The sequence below is a fragment of the Ahaetulla prasina genome, chromosome 7 (genome assembly GCF_028640845.1).
Source record: "Ahaetulla prasina isolate Xishuangbanna chromosome 7, ASM2864084v1, whole genome shotgun sequence".
Classification (NCBI taxonomy): domain Eukaryota; kingdom Metazoa; phylum Chordata; class Lepidosauria; order Squamata; family Colubridae; genus Ahaetulla; species Ahaetulla prasina.
In genome coordinates, this window is record NC_080545.1 from 46,846,549 (window position 1) to 46,867,992 (window position 21,444).

Sequence of the window (21,444 nt, forward strand, 5' to 3'; positions counted from 1 at the left end):
CTTTCATTTTATATTCTAGAGGCTTGTCAGTGTTGGTTGGAATGGTTGTGGTGGTTCTTTGGTTGGGCTTTGGTGAACATGTTTGACGTTCCTTGATAGAAGTATTGTTTACTTCTTGATCATGAGTATTTCTTAAGTAAATTTTAACATTGCTAACTTATTACAGATGGAGCGATATAGATAAATCCATTTAAATTAGTAAGTAAATAGTCATTTGCATAGCCTCTTCCATATCCTTTTCAAATTCCAAGATTTAAGTTTATTGCTAACTTCCAGATTGCTCTGATTTCCACACTTATTTCCCTATTTCTAAATATTCACATTTCATTAATACTTTATCACCCTGCTTAAGATGCAGTAATATGTTTCAAATGTTATATAATATAAATTAGGTTTTGCCATCAGATGTGCTCTTGTATGGGAGCCAGACTATCAACACTTAACATTTTAAAGGTACACTTAAAACATACTTAATATTTATTTGAAATAGCATTATGTAAATTGTCCTTATTTCAAAAGCTAGGAAATCTTTTCAGAAAATGATCCAATTAATGAATGTGTTTAGAAGACAACTGAAATACACCAAGTAACTTAGAGATTCATTCTGATAGTTTAAACTTTTACTTGAAATATGTAAAATATAATTTCAAACTCTGCACAAATCTTATGGTAATGTTTTGAACCTATGTCTGCTAAGCCTGCCAATTAGATATCAAAATACCTAGACAGTCAATGTGATAATATTAGATTAAGTGACATTTCTTTAAATCTCACCATTATCTGCATACAAGTGATAGAGTGATATCTATTAAGATCAATATGACAATTTATCATGATAATTTATCATGAAAGTACTGTGAGAAGCATAGCTTTAGTAAGTTTCCATTACAGTTCCTTATCCTTATCTTCCTTATCCAATAATTATTCCATAATTGTAATTATTATATAGATCTTTTAATTAAGATATTTAATGGCATCAGCCTATTGATTATTAAATAAGCTACAAAGTTTTATTATATGTCAATATGGTAGCTGTTGCTTTAAGCTATTGCATTGAAATTTGATTTTTATTTCTAAATGTATTTTCTTCTTTTGGATATTCTGTTAGTGTTGCGATCTTGGATACCATGCAAGCCTGAACAGAGCCTTAAGAACATATCTCTCTGCAGAATATAACCTTGAAACTTCACGACACGAGGGCTTGGACATCATTGAAAATGCTGTTGACAATCTGGAGCCCCGAAGTGACAAGCAGAGATTCATGGAAATGTATCCTACAGCCTTCTGTCCTCCAATGAAATTTGAGTTTCAGCCCCATATGGGTGATGAGGTCAGTAATTGTTGACCAAATGTTTAAATAGTCTCACACTCAAGACTTCCTATAGTAGAAAATTTATCAAGTTTGGAAGAAGAAGTAAATTCTTCAAGCAGTGTATAATTTATAGAGAATGGTTATTATTCCATCCTTGTAAAGCCTTCTATTTTATAGTAGTAAGAATACATCATGTCCATTTCCTTATTTTCCTGTTATATAACTCCAAATAAATCTCTAAAACCATATGTTGTCAAAAGGCAATCCTTGATTTATGACCATCCATTCAGCAACTGTTTGAATTTACAACTGTGCTGAAAAAATGGAATTATGATTGTTCGCCAAAGCTGTAGTGGTTGCACTGTCCTCACAATCACACAATCAAAATTTGAGCCTTGACAATCCGTCCACTCTTATGACCACGGGTGCTTCAGCTGCCTATTTTCTCCCATCTCTGTCTTTCGGGTGCCCACAGACTACCACATATCACTCTACTCACGCTTGGCCTAGCTTTCTTCTGGCAAAGCCTCACAAAGTACCAGCAGCTTTCAATGTGTTGAAGCATACAGATCGCTTGTAACAGTTGCACAATTTTTATTTTAGTTGCTAAGATTAAATAAATAAATTTCTTTATTTTGAACCTTATAGTTTGGTCTTGTAAATAAGTCCAGTAAACGTAGCTCTGGGGAACATTCCATTAGTGATAGTACTTATTTCCCCAAATATTTTATGCCCAGAGATTATGACTTTATCCCGTTCCACTACAAATTAAAAAATTATTCCTTTTTTTGGCAACCTCTCCAACGTACGGAAGAATAATTTTGATATATATGTACCCTATCTAACAGAAATCAAATATTAATGATATGTAATCTTCTACTACAATTCTTGCATTGAAGCTGAAGTGAATCCACACAGTTTCCATAACTTCTGCAAATTTGTCTTCTTTATGGGATTACCAAGATCAGTATCCCAAGCTTCCTTTAAACCATATTGGTCGATCTCCTATTTCTGATTGCTGAGATAACCTATACATTTTTAAAATTGTTCCTTTTGCTTGTTCTAAATATTATCACATCCTGTGCTAAGCACGTTGAGCTACAAGCTACTTCACAGCTTTTGGTCTCTACAGCTACAGTCTCTGCATTCTTCCATTTAAGATTAATGTTTTTCAGATCTTCTTGAAATGTTTGGCACCAGGTTTGCTTTGGCACTAGGTTTGCTTTGATCTTCCTCTTTTTCTCCAACCATATGATGGTATCCAGTTGATTGTGGACTTTGGTGGACGTCTCTCACTCATGCAGAGCACGTCCAGCAAAGTACATTCTTAATAATAATCCTATGCCTTAACGGTGATGCATAATAATGTTTTAAAAAAGTTGGAAATGCCCCAGCCAGCCCCCATTTCTGAGGTCTACATAAAATCCTTTTATTTTCTCTCAGTTTTGCCAATAAAAACAAAAGTTTCTTTTCTTTTTTTCACCAATAAAATAAAAAAAATTAAGCCATGCAATAATTTTCGGATTTATCATTGCAGTTTGCCCTAAAAGATTGAAATATTGTAAAGTCCGGTTTTCATTTGTTTATCTTCTTTGTTGGTACATAATTATTTGTAAATATTTTATTAATATTTTAGCAATAGTAATATACTATTGGAATTCCTAAATCTGAAATTTTCCTTTATAGCTTTTTAGAATATATAAAAAATATCAAATGTGATTTATGACAATTAACTGATATTCCTGACACTTGTGCAAATACCTCTAACTCCTTAATATAGCTAGGGGAATGAGATGCATTTGAGAAAGTCAAGTTCATATCATCTGCAAATAGATTTAAAAGAGAAGTCTCACCTTCCATTTTTATCCTGTTAATCTGATTATTAGATCTAAGTACTATTTCCTACACTTCTGTAGCTAACTTGAATAATAAAGGTGATAAAGGACCATCTTGCTAAAATTATGCTAGGATCTGAATCATAACTGTTAAGTAGTATCAGGGCTTTAGTTGGTCCATAACTATGTTCAATCATCTTATGATTCAACTTAGCTTTTCAAAAGCTAGCCCCAAAATTAAGTTGAATTAATATTTGTTTTAAACATTGTATTTCCAGAGTTTCAAAGGCTTTAAGTATATCTAAGGAACTTATGGCTAATAAAGATTTGTTAACAGTTTATAATAAAGCCAGATTGAGCTAGAATGAGTAATTTTTTTATGTACAGGTAGTCCTTGATTTACAACAGGTCGCTTAATGACTGTTCCAAGTTACAAAGGCACTGAAAAAAGTGATTTATGACCATTTTTCCACACTTATGATTGCTGCAGCATCTCCATGGTCACGTGATTTACATTCAGATGCTTGACAACTGACTCGTATTTATGACGGTTGCAGTGATCACATCACAAAGTCATGTGATCCCTTTTTGCGACTTTCTGACAAGCAAAGTCAATAGGGGTGCCAGATTCACTTAAGAACCATATTACTAATTTAACAACTGCAGTGATTCGCTTAACAAATGTGGCAAGAAAAATTGAAAAATGGGGCAAAACTTACTTTAAAAATTTCTCACTTAGCAACATAAATTTTGGGCTCAATTGTGTCATAAGTTGAGGACTATCTATAATCACTTTTTAATCCATTAACTAACCATTATGTTATACAGCTTACAATCTTTACTGAGAAAGGAAATGGGCTTACAAAATGCTAAACCCAAAATCTTTATCCAATTTAAGGATCAAAATTATCTTAATGAACACAATTGGGATCACAATTTCTGTTGCTAAGCAAGGTGGTTGTTAAGTGAGTTATACCTGATTTTACAACCTTTTTTAAGATTTATTAAGTGAATCATGAATCATTAAGTGACTCTAGCTTTTCCCATTGATTTTGCTTGTTGGAAGCAAATTTGTTTGAAATACTACTGTGTTTCCCCGAAAATAAGACCCTGTCTTATATTTTTTTGAACCCTGAAATAAGTGCTTGGCTTTATTGCCATGCACTCAAAAGCCTGATTGGGCTTATTATAGGGAGATATCTTATTTTGGGGGAACAGGTATCTAATCCAGTTCTAATATAATTTGCTAATAAATTATTAATTTCTAAATAAAGCTTAGTTGATTTTTTAAATCATGCTCATGTTGTACTAACATTGAATCTATTTGTTGTATGCATAACATAGCCACATGAGGTTTAAATGGTTTGACATAACTAATATTCTTTTCCTTTTAATAGGATCTCCCAGATCTCTTAACACGTAAAGAAATAATTTTACAGTGTTCCTCCATTGTTTATATCTTTTTGAATGTCTTTATGTAATTTCTGTATGGAGTTAAGATTATCTCACATGCAGAAAATTATTGAAAGCTCTATCCCCACAAAATCTATTGAAAAGTTGCCTGATATTATGAAGAACAATGGTATTCTTTTGCCTCCTCCCTCTCACCTTCCCCTCTTTAAAAGTCACCTTTATTCCTCCCCCATCCCATCTCTCACATGGTACCATGCCTCTATGTCAACCTTCCTACCCTCCTATCCATTATATTGAATTTTTTCAATACAATTGGAAAAATAGCAGAAAAAAATCTAAGAGGTGATTTACTTACTGAGATTCCTTCTTCCCCTTACAGCCAATAAACTCGCAAATATCTCAATTTGTTATTTAGAGCAATTAAAATTTCCTGAAAGAATAAAATTTAAACAATGTTTTTGTTTGCATCTAGATATTTATTGTGATGCCTTTTTGTTAGTTTCTATCTTTTATTCATCTGAGGAAAGAGTTGGTACCCTAAGAGCCAATATTGTTTCTAGAGATACTACAATATGGCCAAGGAAATTATATCAAGAACACTGCTCATTAACATTTTGTCTAGAACTTAATTTATTAGATAGTCTATGCATATCACAGGCCACATCAGCCATTCACTATTGTCTATTCAACTGTACCACAAGATTGGTAATCTTTTTGTTAATTGGTCAAATACAAAGATTTCTCATTCTTTGTGGTAGTTCAGTTCTGTAAAACAATTTCAGACACTAAATTAGTGAATACTGAAACCTCCGCTAAGAACACACACATTAGGTGATTAAAAATTTTCAACAGTCTGCATGACTGTGAAAATACCAAGAATCTTGATTTGGAATTGCAAATAAATGTTGCAAATTTGCACATGTAGAACTATGAATAATGAGAATCAACTATAGTTTGAACCAATAAGTAAAGGAAGGTGAAAGTTGCTTCTATATGTTTCAATATTATTCAAACTTCTTTAGAGTGCTCCACAGTCATTCAAAACTAATCATTTAAAAATCTGAATTTTTTTATATTTGTTTAAGCTGCATTCTAGAATGAACAATTGCCTCAATTTATCTTTGATCATTTCTAAGTCAGACATAGAATAGCCGTTGGGAAGGCCATACGTTACAGTGGGTTGCCACGTTTCAAGCAGTTCTGAGAATCAAACTTCTGGCAGTTCAGTCAGCCCACCTGTTTCAGTTTTGGTGTTTGTGGCTACTGTATAATTAATACCAGTTTGAGAACACCCAGACATCCATGGGGATCAGCACCATAGGTTTTTTCTTAGTGTTTCATATGTAAGCACCTACAGCAGTTTTCATGTTCTCATATTCATAATGACATGTGTGCATATCTAATTATTCACATAATGAATATCCAAGAATATTCATTTAATGTAAATTCTTATAGACTTTAAATTAAATGAAAATTATTAGCATCATATATTTTATTCTGTGTCTTGATGATTAATTTTTGATCCATTATGCAAAGTAGCCATAACAATAGCACTTAGACTTATATACCACTTCATAGTGCTTTACAGGCCTCTCTAAGCAGTTTACAGAGTTATTTATTTATTTATTTATTTATTTAAATTTTTATACCGCCCTTCTCCCGAAGGACTCAGGGCGGTGTACAGCCAAAGATAAAAACAATAAAATATACAAAGTTAAAATATCAATTTAAAAAACATATAAAGTTATCATATTAACCCCAACAGTCTGGATCCTCATTTTACTGACCTTAGAAGGATGGAATGCTAAGTCAACCTTACGCCTGTGAGAATCGAACTGCTGGCAGTCAGCAGAATTAGCTTGCAATACTGCATTCTAACCACTGCACCACCATAACAATTGTAGGAGCCCATTACAACTGTACACTTTTTTCCTTCTCTTTTCTTCTCTTTTCACATCATTTCTCAGTTTTTCCTGCTTTTTTCAGGTTTCTCAAGTTAGTGCCCAACAGCCAGTTCAAGGAGAACTCGTGCTTCGATATCAGCAACTTCAGTCTCGACTAACAACATTGAAAATTGAAAATGAAGAGGTAAGATTTGTAATATGGGTAGCATATTTTTCTGTTTTGTGCCTTATACGTATAAGATTCATTCCATGTTTTGCAACCATATTAATTTCTTTGTAATAAACTTTTCATACCTTTACTAGAAAAATTCTGTTTATCAAATTGGTTTATAAAGTTGTCTGCAATTTAGGAAAAACATTTTAGTTTATAAAGAATGAAATGGCAAGTCCACGTCCCAAGGGTTTACAAACTAAAAATAAATACAAAGCAAGAAAATAATAGACTTTGGGACAATTCTTCTTTTTTCCAGTTCTATAACACTTGTGTTATTAGTGATATAAATGATACACTTGCTAAGTTGGAATCACACAATTTGACTCCAATTTTTTTTGCAAATCTTTATTATTATAGATTTTTTAAAAATTGCATTCCTCTTCAGTAGTGATTTTCTGTATAGAAATCATATGGACCATTCTGAAGTGAATACAGCTTCATCATGCAAAGTAAACTTTTCTCACCTATTTTAATTGTTTTAGGAGAATGGGATAACATAGAGGACATACTGTAAGTATGGTCTCCATTTGCCAACTGCCATTAATGAGGCTGAATGCTTATCTACAGAGCTCCCTTTTCAAATTATTTTATAATTAAAAAATGTTTCTACAGAACTGAGCAAAATGGAACATTTTACAGTCTATGGGTAGGAAGAAAAACTGTTCGGCAAGGAGAAAGAACATCAGTAGAAACATCTTAAGTCTCTGAATCTCAGCACTATACTGTAAAAGTGTGGTGCTTAATGAGTTGCTCTCAGGAAATAATCCACTCTTTCTTGATGCTTTTGAAAGTACTCCCTATTTATCCCACACTTTCATATGTGCTATGAATAGAAACAATGCTGTACCAATAAAGGAGAATATGTGTAGCTCAGGGTTGAAATGAGTGGTCCTTGGTGCTCTCTGAGCTTGTTTTCTTGCAGATGTTTCATTACCCTAACTAAGTAACTTCACCAGTGCTAGTAAGGGATGCTTTTTGCTTTCAGTTTATATTCTGGTGACTTGCCTGTCTGTGTGGGTAGGGGCAGTCTTAGAGATTCTTTGGTTGGGCTGTTCTCCTCTCTGCCAGTAATCAGCACTCAGATCAACATAGATTAACTTCAAAGTCAACTTCAGACCAACAACCAAGTAAGCAATACCCCAATCAAGAAACTGCCAAAAAGCCATCAGTAAACAGCCCAATCAAAGAATCTCTTAAGACTGCCCCCACCCACACAGAGAGGCAAGTCACCAGATAATAAACTGACAGCAAACAGCACTCCTTACTAGCATTGATGAAGTTACCTAGTTAGGGTAATGAAACATCTGCAAGAAAACAAGCAAGCTTAGAGAGCACCAAGGACCCCTCATAATGCTGTGTGATATTGCAGTGTAGTCTCTGAAAAGAATTTAATTCTCACAAGAAATACCAATATCAGGCCTGGAAACCATACTAGGCCTTAGGGTTCCAGATGCTGCCACATTTTCCCCTGAGGGGAAGAAGGGGGGTTGAGGGGTATGGTAACATTCTTCAAGCGGTCAAGGTCGGATAGTGTTCACATCTGCAGGAGGAGTGGCGGGAAGATATTTGAATGAACTGGGAGAACGTGGGACCATGTGACCAGCAAAGGGGTTAGGGGGGTGGGACTCTTGGGGTTTGTATAACTGGGAAAAGAATCCGGAAGTTCAGTTTTGGAATTTCACTCATGCCAGTTTCCTTATGCTAGTAAAGAACTCTGAAAGACAATGGCTTCTGAGTTTTTTTTACAGTATAATACAGTATATTTCTGAAATAAACTGAAATAAACAAACTGAAGACTATAATTTGATTTATTAATTTATTTTGTTTTTGTTTTGATGATTCAAAAGAAGAATTTATATATAGAATGTAGTGAAACTTCGTATTATGTTCACATCCCATAGTTCAATCAGAGATGATTTATCAGAGGATTGATTTCCTTCAACCCTTTTCCATTTTCATTCTGAAATACATTTTGATGTGCCTTTCTGTTTGATAAAATGTACTTGTTAACCACAGGTTAAAAAGACGACAGAAGCTACTTCACAGACAATACAAGACATGGTCTCCATTGAAGACTATGATGTTTCTGAATGCTTCCAGCACAGTCGTTCGACTGAGTCTGTGAAGTCAACAGTTTCTGAGACCTACCTGAGCAAGCCTAGCATAGCTAAAAGAAGAGCTAACCAGCAGGAAACTGAACAGTTCTATTTCATGGTATGTCTGATGTTTTACATACTGTGTAATATGACCTAATTGTAGTTGTTTTCTTCCTTGAAATCCCACTAATTTTGATTACAAATATTCAGATAAGAAATACAGGTCTATGTCTCTACAGAAATTCAGAGAGTACCTGGAAGGAAGCAATCTTATTACAAAGCTTCAGGCAAAACATGATTCACTGCAGCGAACACTTGGAGAAGGTAAATGATTCAAAATACTTTAAAGACATATATTGAAATTAGGATTTGGTTAGTTATGATAGGTAATGTAGGTTTCTGCTGCATAGATCTTTCTTATTAGATACCAATAGCAAACTCAGAGAACACCAATAATCCAACAATTCACTATTTTTTTTCACTATTGCAATATATTTAAATAATAATTTCTGCTTGTTTGGGGGTTTAGCGTAATGCACAAGCTCATGTTTTATAATTTGTAAACTATGCTTGCTGTTTGATAAGAGATCATGCTAAACCAAGGGGATGTAAACCAAAAGTCATATTATTATTGAATACTGCTTGCAAATGGTGTCTCATATCATAGCCAATTAATCAGTATATACTTTGCTAAAGGGAAAACATCCCAAACCACAAAGACAAAATAAAACTAATCTTGTTTTTTTATTTATTGAATCATTACATTTTCCTTTCTTCCTTTTAATAAAGCAATTAATAATTATTGCAGTAAAGGCATTAAACCTCTAATAGGCAGTATGAGATAGAAAAGAAGAAACTTTGGCAGAATTAGCCATCCCACTGTGCAAGACCATTTAGTGTCCAATTTACTGTGCGAATTGATTTATATTGTAATTCCTAAGAGTCAAGATATTTGTCTCTTAACAACATTACTTTGCATCTTCTGCTGTAGTATTTATTAACTACATCCCTGAAGGCTCAAACAGTGCCTCATAATGAGTAGAATTCATTATAAACTTTCTGGGCGAAAGCATGGAGCTGCCACTTTGTTCATTATATTACTGAGAAAGCACGTCTTTCATTCCAAATGTGCTCCAGCAGAGTAATTCTTCTAACATGGGATTTCATGCATTGTCATGAATCACAGAAAATCTTTTTCATATTTTAAATGGGATTTATAATCATGCTGTTCCAGATATGCAAAAATCAAGTTTAAAAGAAACATTTTATTACCCACAAAATTTAATATTTAACTGTATTGTCTGCTGATATGTCATGATCTTTGTACAGGAATACCTGCTATTTTACAGTTTTAAGATCAGCTTATATGAATTTTTAAAAAAAATAAATTGCTGCTTATAAGACCAGCTCACTGGTCTTAAAATATGATTAAATATATGATTGTATTTCTTTTTTCCCCCTTTTGGACAACCAGAATTAACTTTATGGAAATTGTGTTGTGAAACAAAATCTAAGTAATCATTTATGAAAAACAGCAATCAGTGCTGTTTTAGGAACTAGGAGTCATAGTTGTTACAGGAACTAGAAATCATTATAGGAATAAGTAAGTAGTGCTAAATAATAGAATAATTAAATTTCAGGTTAACTATAACTAAATCAAGTTACCATATTAATGTATATGGTCTGTTTGCAAAAATGAATTCTTTCTCCATCAAATTACCATAATTAAGTTTATTGAATACAATTTGGACCCCTGATTTTTTTATTTGGTAAACTACTGTAGTGGAAATTTATTCTTTTTTTTTTTTTGGTCTTAATTTCTACAAATTATCCATCTCTGACAGTTTGTGTACAACAAATTATTTCAGAGGGACTTTTGCAGAGTTGCTAAGTTATACATAATTGAAATGTATGAAGGATATATAGAACTTTATTGGGCTCATATGTACCAGATATTTATATTACTTACCCCAAAGTCATATATCTTTTTTTGTGGCATCATTAAATATTTACTTTCCTAAGTATAGCTACATCCTAAATTATTTTTAACTTACAAAAGTTGGCAATGCGTTCATTCCCCAATGCATACTGGCAAGCTTTTCTCTTTTTGTGAATAATTCAATATGTATGCATGCACAGACTGGCACCACTGGTTCAAATTTTGTTTTGCTTAACTTAATAGCATAAATATTCTTTACTTGCATAAAAAACAATGTTTATTTCTGAACATTTTAAAACTCTGAAGTAGGAAACTATTTTTCTTGCATGTAAGCATAAGTCTTGTGAAATAAATATGAACAGTTATTATAAATAATTGAGGATTTAAAATCTGATTAGCATATGTGTTGTACAGTTATACAAGAAATATACTTGTGGTTCCGTTGGTTTTCAGATTATATTTCTCTTATCCTTTAGGTCATAGGGCAGAATATATGACTACAAGGTAAGTTGTTAAATATACTCTCATAGTTTATTTTATGGAAAGCTATAAAATAGGAGTATTGTGTTTCAGAAAGGCTTAATATCTCCTTTTTTTTAAAAAAAGGAAGAAACTTTAGGAATAGGACATTAAACCCTCCAGATTATAATCACATTTCCAATAATTTCCCAATGGGTCTCAACGCCTTCCCCTGGAAAGAAAAGGTGTGGGCCCTTCTTAAAAATACCATTTTAATGGCCTGCTTATGCATACACAGATGGTAGTTATTTGTCACCAGTATCAGAGCTGTGGTGGTGCAGTGGTTAGAATGCAGTATTGCAAGCTAATTCTGCTGATTGCCAGCAGTTCGATTCTCACAGGCTCAAGGTTGACTTAGCTTTCAATCCTTCTGAGATCGGTAAAATAAGAATCCAAACTGTTGGGGTTAATATGCTAACACTGTAAATTGTTTAGAGAGGGCTATAAAACACTATGAAGTGTTATAAAAGTCTAAGTGCTATTACTATCAGAATTCTAACCTCTGTGGTCGGTACATACATTGATTTCTTTTGTGTCTACATCAGTGCATCAGTGACATATTTCTTTGTCTTTCTAAGGAAGGAAATCAGCCTCCTGATCAAAGTTCATTGTTTGTTTTACATGTAGTGAATATATAGGGTATAACTTCAGGATTCATTGAAGAGAAGGTCTACAAAGAGAAGGTCTAGGAGGTGAATAAATTGCATATGGATATTTGGTGGAAGTGTCCATCTTTTGGGTGGCCCAGTGCTCTTCCCTAGTATTGATATGTTAAGTAGTGACTTGGAAATAGCAGGAGCAGAAACAGCACATAACAATGTAAGGTCTTTTGGTTAGGCGACTACACATAACTTACTACTGCCTCCTAATCTTATCTTTGGGAAAGAATTGTGCGGATTACAGTTACATGTGATGATATAAAAATATGTAATTTTGGTATATCAATTCACAAAACAACAGTATCCTTAAGATGCATCACACTTGAAAAAAAGATGTAAGACTTAAAATTATAGCAAATTTTACAAAAGAAGTTTAGCTTAATAATAGCAATAGCATGTAGAGTATCTTGCTTTATGCAGATTGTTTTATACCATATATATGTTCTTGTAATGTCCTGATTAAATTCACAGGGAAGATTACATCCAGTCATTATTATGCTACTCTGGTTCTAAGAACCCAGTAGTTGTTTTTATTTTCTAAGCTTCATGAATAGCTATATTTTGTGACTTTTGTATTTACATTCTTCATCTGTTTTTATGAACTTTATTTCTAATTGCATTTTACAGCCGAGGACGAAGGAATTCACACACCAGATATCAGGTATAGTGCTAATGAACTGATTAACATTATTTTGTCTGATTTTTAAAAATTACCAGTTATTGGGAACTATTTGAATTCATTTTAATGGCTCAAATATTCTTCATCATTCTTCATATTTAAAATGTCCATTTTATTCAACAAGAGATATAGAGACAGCACTTACATTGCAAGATATGAATACATGCAATGACATATTTGTTATGGCTTTTTATGTAACAATCCTACCTATATTCACCTTGAAAATCCTATTATCTGGGACTTTTTTGTCTACGAAAGCAGTTTACAATATCACATAAAGTGTTTATTGTATCAGAAGAATAAATGAAAGTCTTACTTTGCATTTAGATTGTCTGTGGCTTTTAAAAATTAAAATTAAAAACTGTATTTTTAGCATCATTCATTACCAGCGCCAAGATATTTTCAAGGATGAATATACTTTCCACAAATTTGTCAGGAAACATAGTGACAAGTATAACATTTTATATAAAATGTTCCTTAAAGTTAATCCTGTAGAATTTGATAACTTAATCAAGAGTATCTGCTACATTCTTAAGATGGATAGATCTTCCCCTGAAATTGTAAACTCTTTTTGGAATGTAACCATGGGGTATTTTACAAAATTCACAAACAGGTCACGTGAGGAGTAATTGGTTTCTCTTTTTAGGAATGGAATGGAGAACCCTCTACTCCCACAGAGCCCCATATCTCACATTATCTTTTCCTGTAGCAGTGGGTAATAGAAGAATAGAGTAAAATCTTTCATGTTCAGATATTGGCTGTTAAAAACAAAAGTTTTTAGAACAAAGTACTTTGACATAAAACTGATTGCCAGAAAACATTCAAGCCAGTAGACAATTCTTACTCTTCGTTAATTTCTGTTTCTGGTCCAAAAATGTAGCAGGGCTTGGCTTATTTCTAGTCAATTTCTATCCATTGATGACAGCTCTTTAATCCAGCAGTCTTCTTTCCCTGACATAAGAGTGAGGTGATTTTTCAGTAATTTCCCATTCTTTCCTACAAGCAGAACAAAAAAGTTAAAGAAATCTAAAATTGCTCAACTTCCTATTTCAGTAACAACTTTGCTGACCAAAGAAGCTTCACAAGTGGAAACCACTTGGATGCATTTTGTCAGTTTCATATTACTTATTTATTTGTTTAAAAGATTTTCATTGCACTTTTCCTCAAAGAGGTTATGCCAGGTTACATGGAGATCTCCTTTGTTTAATTCCCATGACAACAATTTTGCTAAGTAGGTTGGATTTGTGAAAGAGTGAAAAGTACGAAGGCTTCAAGTGCGTTTCTAAAACTAAGGTTGATAACCTGGATATACATGGTCTCTAGTACAGTGATGGTGAACCTATCGCACGCGTGCCGGAAGTGGCACGCAAAGCCATCTCTTTGTGCATGCGAGCCATTGCCCGTTGTTCTTCTGGGTTCCGGTGCACTGGCCAGCTGGTCTTCATATGCGCAAGAGCACCAAAAAATGGAAGAGCAACCACCCTATGCGCATGTGCGCATCAGGCGGCTGCTCTTCCAGTTTCTGGGGTGTGAATGCACCCCGGGGCAGTTGGTCTTTGTGTACCAGAAACTGGAAGACCAGGTGGCCAAGGTGCATGTGCACGCCAGAAACCAGATCATCTTCCCAGCACTTGTATGCACACCAAGGCAGCTGCTCTTCCGGTTTCTGGCACAGACTTCCAGTTTAGACACCAAGTGCCCAAACTGTGTGTGTGCGCATGTCCAAACTGAAAGATGCATGTATGCGCATATGCATGAACGTGTATGTGCAGCAGACACCTAAAGACCAGCTGGCCGGTGGGAGGCGGGGCGTGCAAGAAATAAGATCTTTTTCTTTCGTGAGCTTCTGTTTTGTCGTTTGCAGGGAAACAAGCTCATGAAAGAAACACCACTGAGATCTGACCTGGGGCAACGTCGTGTGTGCCAGCAGAAAGGGCTTGCATGCCATCTCTGGCACACGTGCTATAAGTTCACTATCACAGAAATAGAGTGTGAGAGGGAAGGCTGGGAAAGGAATAGCAGAGAAAGTAGAAAAAATAGTAAACAGATAACAAGTGAATCAATTGACAACTTTATCTGATAAACAGCAATTTACTCCAGGCAGAAAGAAACTAGAAAGAATCATTTCTAATCCTTCAAAGAGATTTCATCTTAATTAACTCACTATAAATGAGAGTCTGATCATCTTCTGTATTTATTCCAGACTAATATTAAAGATATCTTACTGAAACTATGTGTGATTCTTGGTTTTTTATTTTATCCAAATTTGTGGGGCTTGACACAAATTCATATATACACAATACTGATATACACAATATATACACAATACTGATGTGGGAGGGAGGGGGAAAGAGACAGAGAGAGGACAATTACATTATTGTACATTATGAAAACATTATTGGACAATGATAATCTGATTTTGAGTCAATTCAGTGATTAGCTATGTGTACATTCCTTTTTTGTTTCATTTTATTAACTATCTTGCTGAGTGCTTTAAAGGACCAATAGAAATGATCCATTTAAAAGAAATAAACGAAACCAAAAAACATATGATACAAAAAGCTGTGATAATTCTATCCCATGTTGACATAATATATTCAGAATCCAACATGACAGTTGTTGATTTAGTTTTTTACTTGTTCCCATTGAATATTATAGGAAAGAATAAGAGAACCATAAAGAGGAAAAGTATTTGTCGTATATAAAATATTTAGTTCTTACTGAAATAATGTCAATAAATACACTCCTTTATACTTTTTTTCCATAGAAAATGAATAGTTCACTTTCATTCCTATGAGAACAATAAAGTACTGTTTGGAAGTGAAGCTTATAACTTGTCAGTTTTACTGGTGATTCAGCCATGATTTATAAAGAATTCTTCTGCATGCTGGTAAATTCCTACTTTTGGAAAAAATGTCCCTGCCCACCTATCATAATAACAGGAATTTGGATTTGTAATACAGAGAAATTAGTATCATTCTGGTCTCATTCAAATTCAAGAATGCTCTTGAATATTAAGTGACAAAACTATCAGGCAGAAAAGAAAAAGAACTATTGCTTTCCCAGTAGCATCTGATGCTTGACTGCAGGATTCCTTCAGAGTCATCATGGAAACAGGAGTGCCTTTGTATTAAGAGTGTAATAAACTGGAGCTATCATTCTTTGGAGAAAAGGTTCATGATATTCTAGTAAAAATTAGGAATTCCAACAGTGCTTTCATGTTAATTTTTAAAAGCCGTCTGCAAGAGCTTTGTATTTCAGACAACTTCTGAGGACCTAATCAGGGCATACCAAGTGGTGGTTCCACAAAATGGGAAGTGCAGTTGGGAAGCATCTTGTCCTACCCTTGACTCTTCTCACTCTCACTTGTGATGAGATGGTGAAGGGTTATTTCAGACTATTGCATTACATTGTAACCCTGGAAATTTATTTGTATTTGTATTCTATTCATGTTGTAACTGGTCAAATATCTGTAGAATGATGGGCACTGAAGTAGGTTAATAGAAAAACCAAGATTTTCACTGAGCTGTAGAAGTATATTAATAATTTAGTCATTTTAATCTTTACATTCCTTGTGCCAACAGTACCCTTTCCATCTGGTTTGCATTCTGTGCACATATTAGCTGGTAAACAACCAACATAGTTTATATATTTGCACAAGCTTTCCATTGCATTTTGCGGATTAGGCATTTCCTCTTGAACAATTTGATGGCCAGACAAAGGAAGAAAGTGGGGCATTGGTCCCTCAACCCACAATTCTGGGCTAGTTACAACTGCCCATGTTTTCCCCAAAATAAGACTTGGTCTTATTTTCTTTTGGGCCCCAAAATAAGCACTAGGGCTTATTTTCAGGGAGTGTCTTATTTCCATGTACAGGAGGCCCACTTCTTCTGCTTGCTTGTGGTGGGGTAGGAGGCCACGCAGCATGCGAGTGCTGCCACTATGAGTCGGGTGGAAGTGCCCCCAGTGCCCCACTCAAGCTTACCTCAGAGCCCCCGTAGCCAGGCCACCCTGCCCTGACACCTGTCTCACCTCGCGGCTGCAGTACCAACACACTGCTCAGCCGCCGCCTCCATTTTGGCTGCAAGCAGAAGAAGTGGGCCAGCAGCCATGTGAGCTCCTGCTGCACATGGCTGTCAGTGCTGCCTCTACAAGGCAAGTAGGGTGTGGATGGCCTGGCTGCAGGGTCCCTGAGGTAAGCTGGAGCAGGGCACATGGGGCAGCTCCCCCACCACCCTGCTTTGCCTCATGGCTGTGGCACCCCAAGCAACCAGGTGGAATGGACAGCTGGCCGGTTATGCATGCTCTTAAGTAGGGCTTATTTTGGGCATAGGGCTTATGTTATGCGCACATGGAAAAAACATACTAGGGCTTATTTTCAGGATAGGTCTCATTTTTGGGGAAACAGGGTAGTTTGGGGAAACATAAATAGCCAGATTTATCATATAATCTATAGAAGCAGTTTAGGTGTAAGGGTATTAGTTTAATAAACTTCTGTGCACTGTGCCTCTAAGTTTGTATCATCTTTTTTCTTGTATAGTATAATTCATTACTTTTTTATTCAAAATATAAATAAAATAAATAAATAACATTTTATCAGTTCTGTTGTAACAGGAAATTGTGTTTGAGGAATCCCTCAAATAATAAAATGCTTTAAACAAATCAAAAAAGGAACAGAAGAAGAAGAATGTAAAATTGCCTAGCTTTTAAATAAATAAGCTAAGATTTATTAAAGTCAATAACAGCAACACTCTAGCAGGCAAGATTTATTACTTTCAATGTGCCTTCCATTATTACATCTACCAGTCTTCTTAAATGGGGCTTGCTAGCTACCATCAGTAGAAATATACAGCACTGGTTATGGACACTGGACATTAGTGTTTGCTTCCTGGCCAAACTGAAAAACACGATTAGCTCAAGAGCTTGTTTTATGAAAAAGTTAAATATTCAAGAAGCACAATTGGTACAGATATCATTCTAGTGAGATTTGGGTGTATTATGTTGTACCTTGTTGTACCTTGTATGTTGTACCTTGATGAAGGTATCTTTTCTTTTATGTACACTGAGAGCATATGCACCAAGACAAATTCCTTGTGTGTCCAATCACACTTGGCCAATAAAAAAATTCTATTCTATTCTATTCTATTATATGTCTGATACTATAAGGATGCCACTGTATCCTAATGATAATTAAGTGCTATTTATCTCATACAATTTGCAAACTATATGGATTATTTTTTCCCCTCACCAGGACTCAGGACAAATAATCCCCCTCATTGTAGAAAGCTGTATCCGATTTATCAATTTATATGGTGAGTTCTAAAATATTTATTTATTTATTTATATTTATTAATTGCATTTGTATACAGCCCTTCTCCCGAAGGACTCAGGGCGGTTAACTAAATACTTAATTTAATTTTGAAAACTATTGTGCTTAATAATCATGATGCTTTTTTCTGGCATGTTATAATCCTTTTCCAATTACAGTTAGGAAGTATAATGAAACTTTAATCTTGAATGAAAACTTGTTGAAAACTTTAAAAGGGAAGGGCTTGGTGGGGAATAAAACAAAAAGAGAAAGGGCAGAATATTAATTCAGACAGCAATAAGAAAGGATTAATTGGAAGGTATGAAGCCATGGAGCAAAGGAAGGAAGAGCCGGAATCAAGCAAGAAAAGGAATTCTGTTCTTTGGAAGCAGTTAGCATTGCATTTGAAAATGCAGTAAGCTACTTGAGTCTTGGTGGAAAGTTATATATATATATATATATATATATATATATATATATATATATATATATATATATATATATATATATATATATATATATATATATGTATGTATATATATATTTAACATTTATATCCCACCCTTCTCTGAAGGCTCAGGGCGGCTTACAGTGTATAAGGCAATAGTCTCGTTCTATTTTTATATTTACAAAGTCAACTTATTGCCCCCCCAACAATCTGGGTCCTCATTTTACCTACCTTATAAAGGATGGAAGGCTGAGTCAACCTTGGGCCGGGCTTGAACCTGCAGTAATTGCAGGCTACTGTGTCCTAATAACAGGCTCCTTACAGCCTGAGCTATTCCGGCCCTATACAAATGTGATAATAAAGGACTAAGATGCTAGTATTTTCCCTCATTTGAAACATTATGTTGAATTTTATATATTTCTCTGTTATTATTTTTCAGGACTTCAACACCAGGGCATTTTCAGGGTGTCGGGCTCTCAGGTGGAGGTTAATGATATTAAAAATTCATTCGAAAGAGGTGATTTATCATTTTTCTGTTCATGTACTATACCATAAAAAATCTTTTCCTAAATTATTATTATGAAAGGGAGAGAACTTTTATTCACTGAGAAGAATAGAAGAACAAAGAAATTAGCACAATTGATCATTAAAAACTTAGATAGCTTTGGATATTGGCTTTGGAGATAAGGCTACTATCTTTGAACTTTGAAGGCTCTAAATGACAGCAAAGAGTTTAATGTAGCTCTTCTGTCATATTGTGACCATCCACATTATTCAGCCCAGAGGTAGCTCCTGAATTTAACTCTTTTTGTAATTTTTAAATAGGCAGGTTCTTCCTTCTCTGCAGTTACTTCTTCCCCCAGCTACCTCAGTGCTATCCAGTTGTGTTCCATTTTTCTGTTTATTTTCTCATCCTCCTCTTTTTTCTTATTTTTTTTTGGGGGGGGGAGGTGGAAAAAAGTTTAGAAAATTCTTTCAGATATATGTATGGATTATACATTAAAATTATATACACAATTATTTAAAAAGACTAAAATCTCATGATGGATTTCAGCTGGAATTGGAAATCTTAGATGGAGAAGACTGGGAAACTGGACATCGTACAGGATTTTTTTCTGTGTTTATCACTTTTTTTTTTTTTTTTGGATTTATATCCCGCCCTTCTCCGAAGACTCAGGGCGGCTTACACTATGTCAGGCAATAGTCTTCATCCATTTGTATACTATATACAAAGTCAACTTATTGCCCCCCAACAATCTGGGTCCTCATTTTACCTACCTTATAAAGGATGGAAGGCTGAGTCAACCTTGGGCGCGCCACCAGAGGCCCCCACTTTATTTATAGTGAAATTGTCCTAAATTCAGTCACCTTTTTGGGGGGAAATATACTCCATTATACTCCATTATTCTCCAATTAATGGGGAATGAAATAATACTGCATATAGCTAGCCAACTGCATCTTTATCATTTTAAAACGGTTTCTGAATATAGGTTGTTGTCTTTGACATGTCTTCCTGTTGGGTTTTTTCAAACACTGTATTGATCATTGTGGGGAGAAATAATAAATTGCTAGACTAGACTAATCTAAACCTGCAAAGTTTTTTCTATATGCTTAAATTTTGTTATAATGGTGAGTGGAAACCTACCCCCCAAAAAATACAGTATTTTTCTAGGTTATTTAATGAACGAATTTGCTTATTACTTATTGCTAATTACTTATTATTACCAGTCAAGTTTTAAAGTTTTGTTTAAATTAGTCACTTAATAAATGAATTTACTAAATGGACATTGTTAAAACTACATAATTCAATCTTGTACCAGCATTCTTTTAAAACGTATTCCACAGTCCTTGATAACATCATCTTTTCTATGAGAGCTTAGCTTTAGAATCTATTCTTTATAAGCACAACAGAATGCAGAACATATTTTTCTAAAAATCTTTTTAATTACTTTTTTCACCTCAAAGAAAATGTGAGCTTGAATATGTCAGTATTTGTATGGTATGTAACTTGAATGAAAATAGTTGTGAAAACCAATATATTTAATCAATGCAGTCTTCAGTTTCTCAGGAATACTGGAATTCTGTTCAGCCTAATTAAATTCATTTACCCAAGTCAGACTTTCCTGTCTTGAATGCCTTCCAGATATGAAGACTTTACCTCCTAGAGTTCTTTAGCATTTGAGGAAAATTTTGTGAATTCTGATATCTACATATCTGGATCATGCTCACATTAAGGATGACTGAATCAAATGAATTTAGCCTTGCATCAACAATATAGCATTTTTATCCCCTCTGACATACTGCTATGCACTTATTTATTTACTCAATCAATTAATATCACTACCCAACTTTCCCATGGTAACTCCAGTACTTAACATAAGGTTAAAGTAGGTTTTAAAAATAATCAAAACAAAATATACTTTATATTGTATTATAATTAGAAAGAATGAAATCAAAGTTCATATCCCAATGAAGGGGCCGTGGTGGCTCAGGCTGTAAGATAGCCTGTTATTAAAACACAGCAGCCTGCAATTACTGCAGGCTCGAATCCCACCAGGCCCAAGGTTGACTCAGCCTTCCATCCTTTATAAGGTAGGTAAAATGAGGACCCAGATTGTTGGGGGGGCAATAAGTTGACTTTGTAAATATACAAATAGAATGAGACTATTGCCTTACACACTGTAAGCCGCCCTGAGTCTTCGGAGAAGGGCGGGATATAAATGTAAATTTAAAAAAAATGGGGAAGATATATATTTGAGCAATATTTTAGTTCTTGCTGCATTCATTCTAATTTCAGGATGACCAATATAGTACAGCTCAGAATCTTTTTTTTTTTAATTGAAAAAGTTTTACAATTTTTTTCCCCTTTCCCCCCATCCCCCTCCCCTCTTCCCCCCTCCCTTCACAAACCCCCCTCCCCCCCCGACTTCCCGGAACAAACACAAGGTATAGTTAAAAATAAAACAAACATATGCTAAAAAAATTTCCCTCCCAACTCAATAATACTCCTACAATTCTCATCAATTCCTAACTTCCCCCAAAACAATCAGAAATAATACATCCTAATCATTCAAAGGCAGTCTGATAAATCTTAGTCTGATATCTACTTTGAATATAG

At 34.5% G+C, this 21,444-nt stretch overlaps 1 protein-coding gene across 3 annotated transcripts in view; it reads left to right on the top strand.

The window, feature by feature from the left end:
- SRGAP1 (SLIT-ROBO Rho GTPase activating protein 1) overlaps positions 1-21,444 on the top strand; it is a 146,103-nt gene that overhangs the window by 104,111 nt on the left and 20,548 nt on the right. For all 3 annotated transcript variants that reach the window (XM_058191200.1, XM_058191198.1, XM_058191199.1), the window contains 8 exons: positions 1,109-1,330; positions 6,547-6,648; positions 8,695-8,892; positions 9,014-9,098; positions 11,190-11,217; positions 12,519-12,552; positions 17,822-17,882; positions 18,766-18,843. In XM_058191200.1, coding sequence (XP_058047183.1) covers positions 1,109-1,330; positions 6,547-6,648; positions 8,695-8,892; positions 9,014-9,098; positions 11,190-11,217; positions 12,519-12,552; positions 17,822-17,882; positions 18,766-18,843 — 808 coding nt within the window. The remainder of the gene's footprint in view (positions 1-1,108; positions 1,331-6,546; positions 6,649-8,694; positions 8,893-9,013; positions 9,099-11,189; positions 11,218-12,518; positions 12,553-17,821; positions 17,883-18,765; positions 18,844-21,444) is intronic.